Source organism: Trifolium pratense, linkage group LG6, assembly GCF_020283565.1.
Source record: "Trifolium pratense cultivar HEN17-A07 linkage group LG6, ARS_RC_1.1, whole genome shotgun sequence".
In the NCBI taxonomy this organism is placed as follows: domain Eukaryota; kingdom Viridiplantae; phylum Streptophyta; class Magnoliopsida; order Fabales; family Fabaceae; genus Trifolium; species Trifolium pratense.
In genome coordinates, this window is record NC_060064.1 from 24,129,832 (window position 1) to 24,147,035 (window position 17,204).

Genomic DNA, 17,204 nt, shown 5'->3' on the forward strand with positions numbered 1-17,204 from the left:
CAAAAGGAAAGATCATAATATGTGCTTGAACAAAGGAACCCAAACTATCATGAAAGCATACACTGATATCGAATTTCCCTTCTGTCATGAAAATAGCTCCATCAACATTACACTTCAACCAATTTGTAAATCCTTGCCGGTATTGTGTGGTGGAAACTCCGATACTACTACTAACCCCATGTTACCATCTAAAATCCTTGCCGTTAGAATTTTAAATTACAAATCCATGGCTAGTGTTAAATTACAAATCATTTGTGCATCTTAAATGCCACCCTCTATTCCAAGGAATTTGACAAAAAAGTGTTTGGTTAACCATTTAAAATGGTTTATGTCAAAAAAAAAAAAAAACATTTAAAATGGTTGGGAATATATTATATGTATTTTTTAAATAATTAAAAAAAAACATCTGTCGTGGGTATGGTGGGGGAAAATTTGCAAGACCACTATGTTAATTCATTATAACCACCTAGAATATCACATTCCAGCCTTCTTTGCTGGGGAATAAAATTCCCATTAACATGAGTATGTAAGCTTCCTAGGAGTAATTTATTGATGGGAATGATTTTTGGGCGCTTGATTTTTGAATCCCTTTTACTAAACATACTCCCTCCGTCCTAAAATGAGTGAATCATTTTGACTATATATATTATTCACATATCTTTCTTTGACCACATTTTTCTACTAATAAATAAAAACAAATATTAACATATAAGATGTTGTTGGATTCATCTCAATGAATATTTTCAAAATATTATATTCCCATTAATCTACTTTGTAACCCTGAAACAAACACCCCCCGTAATATCAACCGTTCACTCATTTCTCTCTCTCTTCTAAACTTATTTTTTTCTTCCTTATAAACTAATGACCCTTGGATGAGAAAAAGAAGAGAGGGCTGAATCAAAATGACATGAAATATCCAAATCCGTGTAAAATGTAGTTGAATGTTGATCTCTCATAAGTAATGTTTCTTCCTAAATACGAGTAAAATATCGAAATCAAAATTAAATAATTAAGAGACCCGACTATCTTCGCATTAGAGGTAGCTAATTGAAAGCTTGACGCAATCAATTTAGTTGTTTTTTTTAAAAAAAAAAAAATTTCTTTAAGGAAACTCAATTTAGTTTTTGAAAATCTTAAAATAAACAACAGAAACCACCGAAAAGAAAGGCAAGTTCTGCATTCTACAGAAGGAAAAACACTAACATCATCGTCAATCGAACTTTGATTGTGTTTTGTATTCATCATCACCACCATGCCCCAAAATTCTACTGCTTCTCAAGTCAACTCCAAGATGAGTTTTTCCTTCTCCTTATACAAAGACATGCTTCAACTTCTCTACTATTTCGTTTATACTTTAATGTGTTTGTGGAAAGTCCTCAATGAATTAAATCTCAGTTAATACTAACAGTAACGACCCTTTTTGTTATAATATCTCATGATTCTTTATGTGTATTATTTTCTAAGTTGATTCTCCACTATTTGTGAATTGGTTGTTCATGGGATAAAATTTCCATATCCTAGCTTTAGATTAACAATTGGGACACAAACAATGAATTAGTCCAAGTGGTAAGTGTCTTGGGCCCTTAAGCAAGTGGTCAGGGGTTCATTCTTGGCTCTTGCGTATGGAAATAATTTGGTTGGGAGAGGAGAACCTACCTTGTGTGTCCCAGAGGTTCCACGACGGAGATTATTCATTGCTAACTGCAGTGGTATATCATGGTAATCAAAAAATAAAAAGATTAAAAATTGGGGTTAGAGAAAACAAGTGCTATATATTTTGTTTTCCTGTTAAATATGTGATTATATATTTTGTTTTCCTGTTAAATTTGTGACTAATTCACCCTAATGGTGCCATTTCATTGATACAAAGGTTAGAACTTAGAAATCTCTATCTCGAATCGTTATGAGCCCGTGTTTCTATTAGAAAATCTCTTTATTTATGCCCTTGAAGTTTATTGCTTGGAACATAATCCTATTTGCGTTGACTAATCATAATTATGATTTACAAGTAGTCAGGGGTTCATTCTTGGCTCTTACGTATGGAAAGAATTCGGTTGGGAGAGGAGAACCTACCTTGTGTGTCCCAGAGGTTCACCGACGGAGATTATTCATCGCTGCTAACTGCAGTGGTATATCATGGTAATAAAAAAATAAAAAGATTAACAATTGGGGTTAGAGAAAACAAGTGCTATATATTTTGTTTTCCTGTTAAATATGTGATTATATATTATGTTTTCCTGTTAAATTTGTGACTAATTCACCCTCATGGTGCCATTTCATTGATACAAAGGTTAGAACTTAGAAATCTATATCTCGAATCGTTATGAGCCGGTGTGCCTTTTAGAAAGTCTCTTTATTTATGCCCTTGAAATTTATTGCTTGAAACATAATCCTCTTTGTGTTGGCTAATCATAATTATGATTTATAAGTGAACTTCAAATGATATACTGTAATAGATTTCAATTCAGCAATACATTTTCACAATTGTTTAATACTACTTTGAAGTGTTTTTTCTACTTTCAGAATTTAAACAATATAAATGCCAAGCTAGAAACATGCAGCCACAAGGGAGTGGAGGAACTTGTGCTTTTGGGTTAGATTCCAGAAATAATTAAGACCAATATTTACTTATGCAATTTTTTTGGAAAATCAACTTTTCATGGGCATAAGGTTACATGTAGGTAATGAAAATAGCTTAAATAAGTTTTGGTTCCTATAACATACAGCTTTTATAGTTTAGTCCATAACAAAATTTACTTGAAACATAGGAAATTTGCTTTTGGTCCTCTTTTGTTTGTTTAAGTTCTTGTAATATTCATCTATGTTTGAAAGTCTCTATATAGTCCTTATTCCAAAACAACGAGGATAAAAAACAGCGTTTCCTATATTTAAAGGATTAAAACTAGTAAGAAATTGTTATAAGGACTAAATTCAAAATTGGTGTATATTGTACGGACTAAAAATAATTTAAATCAAGCTAAAATCTTAAATGAGCCAAACAGTGCCTGAATGCTGCATCAACATGGTTCACGCTAGCATGTTAGTCAGGCCTTCCTTGTTTAGGTAAGGCTCTCCTTTAACTCTATTTATTACTGTTTACAAAAAACACAAAATCATGCTGGATACTCCTTCATTCACCAATTGAATGCTAAATTTTTCACTGTTGTTTTGGAACTATCATTCTAAATTTTAAGATTGTTGCCAGGAACGAGCAATGATACACAACAATGTATGTTCAAACGCAGGTGGAAGTGTTAGGGTCTGTGCGTGCCACACATGTATGTTAATCTTTATGTTTTTGTGTTTTGTTGTTACTATTATACCTAATTGTGTTATATCCTTTGCTTTTCTGAAATTGCCATGTCCTCTTTATGACTAAAGCGAAGATGCTTCACAAAGGTGCACACCTCTAGCGTGTAAGTCAAACCTCTCTGGTTTAGGTAAGTCTCTTCTTTAATTCTATTTGTTACTGTTTTAAAAGACATAAAATCATACTTACAAATAATTGCTTTACTGGTGATGCATAAGAGGGGAATGTATCCAGGTTTTGTGTCATATCCGAGCTTCCTCCATAGTTAGCCTATTAAAATATAATTAGTTGTCAGTGTTACGGATTCTTCACAGAAAGCACCTTAATGTAATTTGACATGTAAATATTATATTTTCCCGGTAAAATGTTATTGGATTTGTTAATGCATGTCAACAAATAATACGAAATAGTAAAATAAATTATTATTTTATTCCTTTATTTTTAAATGGTAGTTCCTTTCTTTATTGATGTTAATAAGTCCCACATCGGTTGCGTGATGACCTGAATATATGTTTATAAAGTAGACGCAATCCTTACCTTACAAGCCGGTTTTGTAAGGATGAGTTAGGCCCAACTTCCAATTACCCTATCAGATTTCTGATCGGGCCATTCACCATTTATTTCCTCGCCCCGAGCCCAAAAGTGCTGGGCGCGAGGGGGTGTGTTAAGAAGTCCTACATCAGTTGTGAGATGGCCTAAATATATGTTTATAAAGTAGAGACAATCCTCACTTTACAAGCCGGTTTTGTAAAAATGAGTTAGGCCCAACTCCCAATTCTAAGAATTGATATTGTAGGTTTTTAGCGTTTTTTTCCTTGACTGTATTCAAAAAAATTTAATAAGATGTCCCTTTTCTGCGGCTTTGCCTTAATCAACATAGTTGTTTTCAAATTTAGTATTCAGAGATCAACACATAGTGACAAATGTTGTGTTAGATTTGGTACAATAACATTAACTTTTAATAAATGTATCTCTTTTTCCAATTTCAAAATCTTCTTTATTTGGGGATGAGGTGACCAATGGGTAACGAGCATTGACGTGTTTTCCTTTCATTTTACGCGAGCTCCGTGTATGCCCTCATTATAAAAGGGTTTTAAGCTCAATAGTATACCACACATAGATGCAAGTAGACAAGATGGCCTTGAAGAAATTAGGAACGGAGCAAGGGAACAATGAAGATGATTCTAACCGATCTAATAGTTCCAATCAAACGCGTCGATCATCATCAAGTATGGTTTCATATTCTTATATACTTCATCTTTTAATTTTGTTAATTTTTGGATGTATGATCGTTCTTATCATATTGTTGTCTGTCAATATTTTTTAAATTGAAGCACAGAATTCTTAACATATAATATTCCTATGTTTATTGTTTTATGAGGATGTTTTTATGCTATTTGAATAATATTTTAAAGAAATATGTATTGTGTCTCAGTCGTGCCATGTGACTTCTGTCACTGTGGAGTCTGAGGCAGTTTTTGCTACTGAACCATGATGACTGAAAGGTTACCAAATAGAAGCCTTATTGTTCTCCCAATGTTTTCCTTTGTTGAAATTTCAGTTAATTTTTTGAAGTTTCATTCAAATATTTACATGTTTCTTGGTTATGCATGTAGACAAGATGGCCTCGAAGAAATTAGGAATGGAGCAAGGGAACAATGAAGATGATTCTAACCGATCTAATAGTTCCAAGCGAACGCGTCGATCATCATCAAGTATGGTTTCATATTCTTATATATACTTCATCTTTTAATTTTGTTAATTTTTGGATGTATGATCGTTCTTGTCATATCGTTGTCGTTCAATATTTTTTAAATTGAAGCACAGAATTCTTAACATATAATTTTCCTATGTTTATTGTTTTATGAAACTGTTTTTATGCTATTTGAATAAAATTTTAAAGAAATATGTATTGTGTCTCAGTCGTGTCATGTGACTTCTGCCAATGTATTGTGGAGTATGAGGCAGTTTTTGCTGCTGAACCATGACGACTGATAGGTTACCAGATAGACGCCTTATTGTTCCCCAAATGTTCTCCTTTGTTGAAATTTCACTTAAATTTTTGAAGTTTCATTCAACTATTTACATGTTTCTTGGGCATGAGGTAATTTACTTGTGTTGGAAAGCCACATTAATTCAGCAACTTTGGGTTGCCACCATTACAGTCTACAACATCTTCATTGTGTTGGGCAGTGTGAGGTGGGGCATTGAATCTCAAATCGCCTAAAGATATAGCCTAAGTATTGCTTATATGGATTTCACCTTTCAAGTCAATTTTGTGCGGTTGAGTTATATTCTAAGTCCAACCAATATCTAAGATGGTATAAAGGCTTGTCCTAGATCTGTTGTTGGGTTGGCCGAAACTTCCATCCTCTAGGTGCATAGCCCTGTACATGAGGGGGAGTGTTGGATTATTGGATAATCCCTTAATTACGCCCCACCCCAAGTCGCCTTAATTGCAAACTACTTTGGGTTGCCTTGATTGCAACCTCCAATGCCTTCATTATGCTAGGCGTGATGAGGTGTGTTTAGTCCCATATAGCCTTGAAACAAGGCCCAAGTAATGTTTATATATCTTGGCCAGTTCCCACCTTACAAACTGGTTTTGTGGAGTTGAGTTAGCCCTGAATCTCACATTCCATGAACTTGCAAACACATTCCATGAACTTGAAAATGTGAAATATTGCATATTTTTACAGTACATGTTCTGTCTGCCATTTGTTTATTCTCTTAAATAAGAAACAATTGAATGATAAATTTAGCTTGAATTAATTAGATATTTAATTAGAGTTTAAGTAAGCCCCTATTTTGATTCTCCAATGACTCTCATGTCATCATTTTATTAGTACTCAAAAGAATTTTGACATCAATTTAATCCTCTATTTATACAATTAAAGTGTCATTTAATTGTTTCTTTTTGTCTGATTGAGAGAGTAAGTTTAATGGAATCCTGATCTGAAGATTCATTTGAAGTGTTTTGCACTATTGAGAACTAAATTGATGACAAAAATATTTCAAGGATCAACCTGACTGCAAATTATATCTTTGAAGGGCAAAAATAGGGGTTTATTCTTAAAATATATCAAGCTTTCAGATTCATCCATTTTATGTCAGTGGGAAACTTTTGTCCAAATATATTGGCCTTGAAAGATTCTCACTGTTTAGCTTGTCCTGTAATGTCATGCTGTCATCGTCAAAGTGATTTTCTTTTTCTTAGTTTACGTGTTTGATGCGCTACCATATTATCATAAAGTTGTTTGAGGTAGAGCCGGTATTTGCAAATTTGGGGTGACAGATATTAAGTTGCCTGAATTTTTTTGTAGAAAATTAAATAAATCAAAATGAAGGTGTTAAGTTAGGACTCAAAGGTGTTAGGTTATTATGGTGTCCTGGCTGCAAATATCTTGTTTACTATGAGATCTAGATGTTAATTCTTCCTCAACGTTTAAGGGTAAATAATAGGGATTGATGTCTGTCCTAAACTGTATAAGTAATAGCTTCCATCATCTTTAAGTTTTGCTGGTTGTTGATGATATGGAATTTCCGTATTTTTTAGTTGATTTCAGGATCTGTTTCCTATTTGACTAGAATTAGGGGTCCTAGTTTAGTTAAAGAAGGGTTAATGCTTATTCTTTTGTTTCTTGATTGAAATAATGTCAAAACACACATAATTCAAGTTTATTTCTTTCCTTTTATTCCTTATGTAAAACACTGACTTCAACTTGGTAGCATCCTCCATGACTTGTCCCATCATTTTTCTGCATCTTTGGTTTGCAAACTCCATAGCCATGTCTTTCACTCTTTCTTCCGACGTATTTATAACTGTTTTCCAACCACATACACTTTTCTTCAGTTTGATTATGCCACAGTGTGAACTATATAAGGGTGCATGACAGCACGTTAGAAACCATCTCAGGTTATTTCTTTCCTCACTTAAGTTGCCTTTCCCTCTTTTACTTGGATGCATTTCTAGTTGACTAATGGCTATCCAAAAGAAATCATTCTAGCCTCATGGCTATCTCTGATGTAAGCTGGTTCTGCAGCTATACCAGAGAAATCAGCCTGAATCTGCTGCAGATATTTTCGTACAGAATCTTAAATTATCTCTCAGGATTAAATTTCATATATTTTTGTTCTACCATGATTTGTCTTCCTATTTGATTAGAATTAAAAGCCTGAACCTGTTTGATGCATAGCCTTCTGTATTAGCAAAGCATATCAAATCATAATCATATTCAAAGTTATTTCTTCCACCTCAGTTTTTCCTTATCTAAAACCTTATAACTTCAACACAGGTAGCTGTCAACACAAAGTTAGGACTCTCTTTTAGTCTAACTAGGGCTATTAATTAGTAGCAGGTGTTGTTACGTTACCATTATATTTGGTCGGAATAGGTAAACTATATTTATCTTCGCAATCTGCAAGTTCTTTGTAGTTGTAACAGTGATATTTTGAAGGATTGTTTTACTCCTATATGAGAACTATATTAGAATTCATGTCAAATATGTTATGTGCATAATGTAGCTTTACTTTATAGTTACCGATTATATGTTAGAAACTTTGATTACTCAATAAAAAGCTTCAGAAATGCCCGAATTGTGTTTCAATGTGGTTAAGTGGTTGTCTTCTGTTTAGGAAAATATCTTTCTTGGATTATTGTACTGTCTGCAAATATTTCTTTATGTACTCCTCCTATTAGATAAATGAATAAAAGCATATGTACTCCTCCTATTGACATTGGAAATCACCTAATATTGTCATTGTAACAGAGAAAAAAATGAAAGAAGCTATGGTTATCAATCCATTTCCTCCGGAAATACTTGAAGTAATTTCCCAGAAGTTACTAAGTTTTGACGATATATTTAGCTTCTCGGATGTTTGCACGGAGTGGAGGGCAGTTCAGAAAACTTATTGGAGAAAATTTCTAGAATCCCATTCACCTCTGATTGTGCATACTACTACGTATGCAAAAAAGTTTTGCTCTTTTTATAGTATACCTGAAAATCGAGCTTACAGCTCTAAGTTGAGTAATATTTGGGGTTTATCTTATTCTGGTTCGTCCTGTGGATATCTGACCATGGCGGGTGCCAACAAGACACTTCACCTTATAAATCCATTTAAAAGAAACAAGAAGATCATTGATACCTCAATGATTGTTAAGGATTGGACTTATTTTGCTGGCCGTGTCTTAATTGCTTTTGCCAAAGGGTCCGATGAATTTCTCGTATTAGCATCATGTAAACGTTTGTTCGGTCTGTATGTCTATCAGTCCCAAAATTGTAGTTGGCAAACTTATTCCAAAATGGGACATCCATGGAAGATTGTGGACTTTGCTGTATTTAAAAATATTATTTATGTTCTCACCGACAAGGCTGAAGTAGGGGTACTTAGCCTGAACTCTGGGAGCTTGAAATTTCTAAACCTGAAGAATACTCCCGATGTACCTTCCTCCCGGTTGTATCATTTACTTAGTTGTGATGGTGAGCTTCTAGTGGTTCGCTTTGAACCGAATCAAGTATTGGATATCTACAAGATTGATCGGGAAACAATGAGTTATGTGAAGTTAGATACTTTGGGTGACGTCGCATTATTTCATTCGTCATACAAATGCTATGCGCTGGCGAACCCGGGTAAGTGGGGATATGAAAGCAACCGTGTGTATCATATTAATTGGGAATGGGGACAATATGAAGTGTATTCAGGGAGTAATAATGAACTGATCGAAAGCTTTTTGCTTGCTGGTAACCATCAAATTCCTTCTAAATCAAGACCTTATTGGATGGATTGGTGTTTTCGCAATCAACCAGATGAAGTTGATTATTCTCTGGTTGAGTAGTATGCGAGCCTGGCACCACGCAGCATATTACTCTGTTAATTTGGATCTTGTTGCTTGTATTCGCTTTTTATTTCCTTGTATTTTAACTTGCTAGACTAGAAAACTTTGTCATAGTTTCTAGTTTCATTATCTGTTGTCAGATTATGCTACTTTTGATGAATTACTGTTGAACCTTGTAATGTTTTGGTTTATCTTATGTATTCTCTGAAGGTTTTTGGCTTAAAATGGTGGTATGATTTCTTTTATAAATTTCATTTGAATGTCTTTATTTGTTATCATGTTATTTACTTGAAATATTTGTGTTTAAGTCATTTGTGAAAAGATGTCGCATGTGCTTAAACATTTAGTCTCATAGCGATCGTTGGCAAAACGAAACACACCCGTAGTCTGATGTCTGCCGTCACCTCAAATATGGCGAGGTATTATGTTTATCTAAGCAAACTCGAGGTAAGATCAAATAGTATGATGCAGCCCTACTTCATCATAATTTTTATTTTTTTTTGGAAAAGCAAATTTTATTGGCTTAAATGCAGTTTTACCCCCCCTATTTTGAAAAATGCGGAATTTTACCCCCCTATTTTAAAATGCGGAATTTTACCCCCCCTATTTTATAATTTGTTGGATTTTGCCCCCCCACCAAAAATTTTGCACAAAATCTGCTTATGAGCCTCAAGTTCAAAGCTACGCACAGAACTCAATTTGGATCAATAATTCACCAAACTAGTACCGAAACGACCGCAATCGAGTTAGTTTTCCACAGAATCAAACTCCACTAAATTTGGAGTTACAGAGAGAGATTAATTACTGTTTTAGTGAAGGTCTGTTCAAATTAATTATCGTATGAAACTACTACTGGTATTCTCGTCATTCCTCTCACCCTGTAGCTCATTTTTTAATACTATTTACATGTATGGAAATCTAACGAAATTACCCTTGTTGGCATTTCAATTTCGTAGAATTTGGAGTTACGATGTGTTTGGTAGACGATGTTGAATTTGAAGATCACAAGTAGATTTCTGCATAATTAGTAATTGGACAGACCTTCACTAAAACGGTAATTAATCTCTCTCTGTAACTCCAAATTTAGTGGGGTTTGATTCTGTGGAAAGCTAACTCGATTACGGTCATTTCGGTAGCCATTTGGTGAATTATGGATCCAAATTGAGTTGTATGCGAAGCTTTGAAGTTGTGACTCGAAAGCAGATTTTTTGCAGAATTTTGGGGACATACCTTCACTAAAACGGTAATTAATCTCTCTTTGTAACTCCAAATTCAGTGGGGTTTGATTATGTGGAAAGATAACTCGATTATGGTCATTTCGGTAGCCGTTTGGTGAATTATGGATCCAAATTGAGTTGTATGCGAAGCTTTGAAGTTGTGACTCGAAAGCAGATTTTTTGCAGAATTTTGGGGGACATACCTTCACTAAAACGGTAATTAATCTCTCTTTGTAACTCCAAATTCAGTTGGGTTTGATTATGTGGAAAGATAACTCGATTACGGTCATTTCGGTATCCTTTTGGTAAATTATTGATCAAAATTGAGTTGTGTGCGAAGCTTTAAAGTTGTGACTCGAAAGCAGAATTTTAGGGGGGGCAAAATCCAACAAATTATAAAACATGGGGGGTAAAAGTCCGCGTTTAAAAACAGGGGGGGTAAAATTCCGATTTAATCAAAACAGGGGGGGCAAAACTGCATTTAAGCCAATTTTATTAGAATGAATTATGCACAAGATGTGTAAAATTCACCACTCCAATCTTAGTTACAATACAAGGCAGCCACCAATACACTTCAACATAATTTTTTTGATTCAATTTATTGAAATACTTATTTTAATTTTATATTTTCTGATTAATAAAGTGATTATTTAACGTTTTTCTGCAACGGTTTACTTTTATTTTTTTATTTATTTTTTGTTACAAGGTTTACTTTCATTTTTACACCCCTGAAAACAATTAAGTGGATGAAGAATGTATTTATAGTTAATAGCCATGGTTCAAAACTTGTTTTGGTAAAAAAAAAAATGGTTTAAAGTTGTTATAATTTTTTTATTAGTAAACTTCTAATCATTTAAATTTGATTTGAAATAAAGTTATATTCATTATTTCGTTATGGTTGTATGTGGACTTGTTCATAGAGCATATTTTTATAAATGATTTTAAACAAATTCTACAGGACAAGTTTTCTTAGGTTTTATTTTATTCCATTATGTGTTTTGTATTTTGTTTTTGTATTTTAATATACTCATTATGAAAAGGAGGGAGTACATTTTATTATACTTTTAATATTTCAATTCTTTTTTAAACCTAATGGATAAATTATTTGTATGAAAGATATATTTATCATGAAGAGTAATACTATTGAAAATTGATTTTTATGTTTGAATTTAATTTTGGTTTTTGAAAATTTCATATCTCAAAACTGATTGTTTTTATGCATGATAATCTTCCAATGTTTAGCAATCTTTGATTGTAATAAATAATGATCTTTCAAAAATATTAATTGAAATTAATGACAAACTGTTTATCAGTTAGTACTTTACCAACTTTTAAAGTTAGCAATGATTTTACCATTGTCATGATAACAGTTGAAAGATATTTTTTTTAGTATAAAGATTGTGAAGACAAAATCGTTTTTAAGATTTTGGTGGCATAAGAGCAAACTTAATATGTAGTATAAAAAATTTGAATTATAAAAAAAAAATTGAGTTTCTTATTTAATATCTAAAATATTCATACAAAACAATTCCTATGAAGATTTCTAAATATAATAATGTAAAGTAACTACTCCCTTCGGTCTTTTTTATAAGGAACACTTTGAAATTTTTATTTGGTCCTTTTTATAAGAAATATTCTTTAAATTTATTCTTTATTAAATACACAATTCTATTTGTACCCTTATTAAATAAAATCAAATAATTCATTCCAATGATAGTGCATTAATTAGAGAGACATATTCCCCATGTTAGTCTAAGGTTACTTCTGGAACAATACATAAAATTTTAAAATTATTAATGAGAAAATTAGCTTCCTTGGCCTGTGTGTTTTTTTCAAAGTGTTTCTTATAAAAATGACCGGAGGGAGTAATAATTATTTCTAGAGCAAATACAATTTCATACCAAATCACCATAGAGAAAACAAGAGGAAGAGGATAGATATATGTGTTGTTGATACAAAGCAAGAATGCAAGAAGAAGAGAAATGCAATCATGTAATAATGAGGGAGTAGTACGTAGGGGTGCTTAAATCCAAACCAATCCAAATAAAAACCGAAAATTGATCCAAAAAAACCGAAAACCGCAAAAAACCGAAGTTTTTTGGATGTGTTTGGATGTTCTTTTGTGAAAACCGCTGGATCGAATCGGATTTCGGATTGATTTCTTAAAACCGATCCAAACCGAACCAAACCGCATACATATATTTTAATATTTATTTATCTTTTTATTAGTATATATATATATATATATATTGCATTAACCTTTTTTTTTCATTTTAAATTTTGTTAATACTATATGTTAGTTTAATTTAATTTAATTTTTTTTACTTTTTATATGTTTCGAATATAATTGGTAATTGTCATTCCAAAATATTAATTTTCAATATATTATATGTTATATTTTACATCAAACTTAATATTTATTTTGTCAAAAATGTCAAACTATTATTTTGTATTGTTTTTTATAATATTTATATTTATTAAAAAAAATTACAATTTATAATTTGGATATCCAAAAACCGATCCAAATTAAACCGCATAATATTGGATCGGATTTGATCGAATTTTTTTTATTTGTCATCCAAAACTGAACCAAACCGCAAATGAATTTATTTTTGGATCGGATGAATTTTTGCCTCAAAACCGATCCAAACCGAACTGCGAGTACCCCTAGTAGTACGGGAGACACTATAAGGAAAATATATGTTGATATTTAAGCGTAGGGATGTTAACGGGCGAGAATGAGCGGTGAATACTTTACCACACAATTCTCCACCATTTAAAATGATTTCCATCCCTGTCCCCATTTTCCGCTTCGGAGAATATTCTTTCTCCATCCACATCTTTGCGGATCCCCACCGTTTCAGCAGAGATCCATCAACATTAAAAAATTATCAAATTTCTATTATTTTCAATCAAACTAAATGAAAAAAAAGTTTAATAATAATATAAATAAATATATGAATGTGTGAACATATAAATAAATAAAACATATAAAATACATAAATATATACATATAAATGTTATTTTATAAAGTGTTCGGGAACAGAGTCTCCATGGGACGGGCGATATGAAACTAATTTACGTAATCAAATGAAGATGAAATATGAACACAGTGATGAATATTCATACATTTTCTGGATTGTTTTTTTTTGGTAAATCAAATGTATCCTCCACGTGTAACTGCAGAGACTAATCCCCCTCGAGGTAACTGATTTAAGGGGTTGACCTCTCCCAACAAATATTTCTCTATATGCACCGGTTGGGGATTGAACTCAGGTTCAAATAATTAAAGGTCCCAAGTATCAACCACTTGTACCATATTTTGATGTTATTTTTCTGGATTGTTTTAATTTCAATAAAAGAAAATTTAAAAAATAAGAGTATCCCATGTGGATTGCCATCTAAATAATTTTTTAATAATAAAAATTAAGAAAAAACAACCTATATGAGGGTGTGATAAAAGATAAATCATAAAAAAAAGGAAACAAAAATAAAAATGAAGGATTGTAATTTTGCCTATTAGATATGGATATACCGTGTAGCTTAGTTGATATTGCACTAAATAATCGATGTTTGAATTCTGACTATTTCACTTATCAATGAGTTAAATTTTCTAATTACCGACCTACATGAAAAAAAATGTACACACTTTAGTTGTAGAGAATTTCAAAATAAAAAACAGAAAACCACCGAAAAGAGTAAGACAAGTTGTTAATTCTAAGGACGGAACACTAACATCATCATTGATCGATCTTTGATTGTATTTTGCATCCATCACCACCATGCCCCAAACTTCTACTGCTTCTCGATTCAACTCCAAGATGAGATTTTCCTTCTCCTTATACAAAGCTATGCTTCAACTTTTCTACTATTTCGTTTATACATCAATGTGTTTGTAGAAAGTCCTCAATGAATAAAATCTCAGTTATTTCTAACAGTAACAACTCTTTTTCTTATAATAATAACCCATGATTCTTTATGTGCTTAAACAAGTTTAGGGGTTTGCTGCTATAAGCTGCATTTATAGCCTTGTTAAATTTAGTCCGTCCTTGGGCCGGATACCGAGTTTTTCTTAAAAAAAGAACATTAGATATATCAAGTGCGTATTCGAGTGTCAGTTTTGCACCCTTGTTTCCATGTCATTTCATAAATCAGAAATCTAGAGTGCTTATGTTTTTTGGTCTCAATTTAAGTGTATGTTTGGTATCACAGTGAGTATGCTAGAATCACGGCGATCCACCATGATTAGCAGAAGCTATTAAGTGTAACTTTTGGCAAATCGTGGTGGGTCGCCGTGATTCTGATATATCCAACATGATACCAAACATTGCTAAATCTGTTTCTTAATTCTCCCTCATCGCCGTAATTGTTTGTTTGATGCTACTTTCAAGTGTTTTTCTACTGTCATAAATTAAACAATAGAAATGCCAAGCTAGAAACATGCCTTGCTGGTTCAGTCATTGTAAGCCACAACGGAGTGGAGGTATTTGTGCCTTTGGGTTAGATTCCAGAAATAATTAAGATCAATATTCATTTATGGTAGTTGCAAAATTTTGGTAAATCAACTTTTACTTAGAATAAGGTTACATGTTGCCAAATCAAAAGGCTTAAATACATTTTTGATCCCTGTACTATACACCTTTTCCAGTTTAGTCCATAATAAAATTGTCTTGAAACATAGAAAATTTGATTCTGGTCCTTTTTTGTTTGTTTTAGTTCTTGTAATATTTACTATAGCGTCTATATAGTTCTTATTCCAAGGACAGAAATAGATATAGTTCACATTTTACAATGATTAATTCTGATATGGACAATATAGTGACTAGTTCCAAAACATTGAGGACCAAAAACAGCTTTTCCTATGTTTAAAGGATTAAAACTAGTTAGAAATTGTTTTAAGGACTTTTAATTCAAAAGTGGTGTATATTGTAGGGACTAGAGATCATTTAAATCGAATTAAAATTTTAAATGAGTCAAATGCCGCCTGAATGCTTCTTGCTGACTTAAGCAAAGATGCTTCATGAAGGTTCACACCTCTAAGATGTAAGTTAATCCTTTCTGGTTTAGGTAAGGTTCTCCTTTAATTCTATTTGTTACTGTTTAAAAAAAACACAAAATCATACTTAAAAATAATTGCTTTACTAGGGATACATAAGAGGGGAAAATAGTCCACTGGAAAGATTGGATAATTACAAAATAGTTGCTTTACTGGTGTTAGATATTTGCCATGTTGGATACTCCTTATTCATTAATTGAATCCTGCTAATCTACATACTACAATCTTTCTAAAAAATTTAACTATCATTCTAATCCACACATGTATTTTAATCTATAAGCATTAATTTTTCATTTTACTATTATGCTTAACTATGTTGCATCTTTTTGTTTTCAGAATTTCCATGTCCTCTTGAAGGTTTCGTATTGTATCCAGGTTTTGTGTCATATATGTGCTTCTTGCATAGTTAGCCTATAAAATACAATTCTTGTCAGTGTTACGGATTCATTTCAGAAAGCATCATAATGTAATTTGACATTTAAATATTATATTTTTTTGGATAAAATGTTATTTGATTTGTTAATTTATGTTAACAAATAATGCAAAATAGTAAAATAGATTATTATTTATTCCTTTATGTTTAATGGTAGTTCCTTTCTTTATTGATATATACGTTCTCTTAGCGGTATTTCCTTGACTGTATTCGCAATAATTATTTTAATGAGATTTCCCTTTTTTGCGGCTTTTGCCTTTATTCAACTTAGTTTTTTAAAATATTTAAATTTAATATTCAGAGTTCAACACATAGTAACAAATGTTGAGTGAGATTTGATACAAGTAGGTCACTAATTTTATGACGGAGGGAGTGACTTCTATGTTACAAATTAAATAAATGCATTTCTGTTTCCAATTTTGAAAGCATCTTTATTTGGCGATGACGTGACCAACGGGGGGCGAGCTTTGACGTGTTTTCCCTTCATTTTACGAGAGTTCTTTTTATGTACTCTGTATAAAAGAGTTTTAAGCTCAATAGTATACCACACAGAGATGCAAGTAGACAAGATGGCCTCGACGAAATTAGGAATGGAGCAAGGGAACAATGAAGAGGATTCTAACCGATCTAATAGTTCCAATGCATTGCCTCTATCATCATCGGGTATGGTTTCATATATACTCCATCTTTTAATTTAGTTAATTTTTTGGATGTATGATCGTTCTTGTCATATCGTTGTCCGTATATATTTTTTAAATTGAAGCATTAAGTTCTTAACATATAGTTTTGCTGTATTTATTGTTTTGAGACTGTTTTTTCGCTATTTGATTAAAATTTTTAAAAAGTATGTATTGTGTCTCGTGTGACTTTTGCCACTGTGGAGTCTGAGGCAGTAGCTGAACCATGATCGATAGGTTACCAGACAGAAGCCTTATTGTTCCCCCAATGTTCTCCTTTGTTGAAATTTTAGTTAAATTTTTGACGTTCTTTCAAATAATTACATGTTTCTTGGGTATTTGGTAATTTACTTGTGTTGGAAAGCCACATTAATTTCAGCAACTCTTGGTTGCCAGCATTACAGCCTACAGCATATCTTCATTGTGTTGGGCTTGGTGTGAGGTGTTGAATCTCAAATCAACGTGTTTAGGTTAAGTAATGCATTTATGAATTTCACCTTTCAAGTCAATTTTGTTGGGTTCAGTTATATTCTAAGTCCAATATCTAAGATGCTATAAAAGCTTATCCTAGATCTGTTGTTGGGTTGCCCAAACCTTCCATCCTCTAGGTGCATAGCCCTGTACGTGAGGGGGAGTGTTGGAAAGTAGCCTTAATTGCAACTACTTTGGGTT

At 32.4% G+C, this 17,204-nt stretch overlaps 1 protein-coding gene across 7 annotated transcripts; it reads left to right on the top strand.

The window, feature by feature from the left end:
- The first annotated feature begins 1,056 nt into the window (after positions 1-1,056).
- LOC123889399 lies at positions 1,057-16,519 on the top strand. Of its 7 annotated transcripts, none has more exons than XM_045938721.1 (7): positions 1,104-2,684; positions 3,006-3,066; positions 3,209-3,281; positions 3,385-3,443; positions 4,432-4,542; positions 4,930-5,028; positions 8,083-9,408. In XM_045938721.1, exons 5-7 carry the CDS (start codon positions 4,434-4,436, stop codon positions 9,147-9,149), a joined length of 1,275 nt encoding a protein of 424 aa, XP_045794677.1. In that variant the 5' UTR covers positions 1,104-2,684; positions 3,006-3,066; positions 3,209-3,281; positions 3,385-3,443; positions 4,432-4,433; the 3' UTR covers positions 9,150-9,408. The 7 variants fall into 7 exon arrangements, 5 of the variants coding, with proteins under 5 accessions (XP_045794679.1, XP_045794677.1, XP_045794676.1 ...); XM_045938720.1 differs by having other exon boundaries at positions 1,104-2,142; positions 2,527-3,066; XM_045938719.1 differs by having other exon boundaries at positions 1,104-3,066; positions 4,377-4,542.
- The last annotated feature ends 685 nt before the right edge of the window (positions 16,520-17,204 follow it).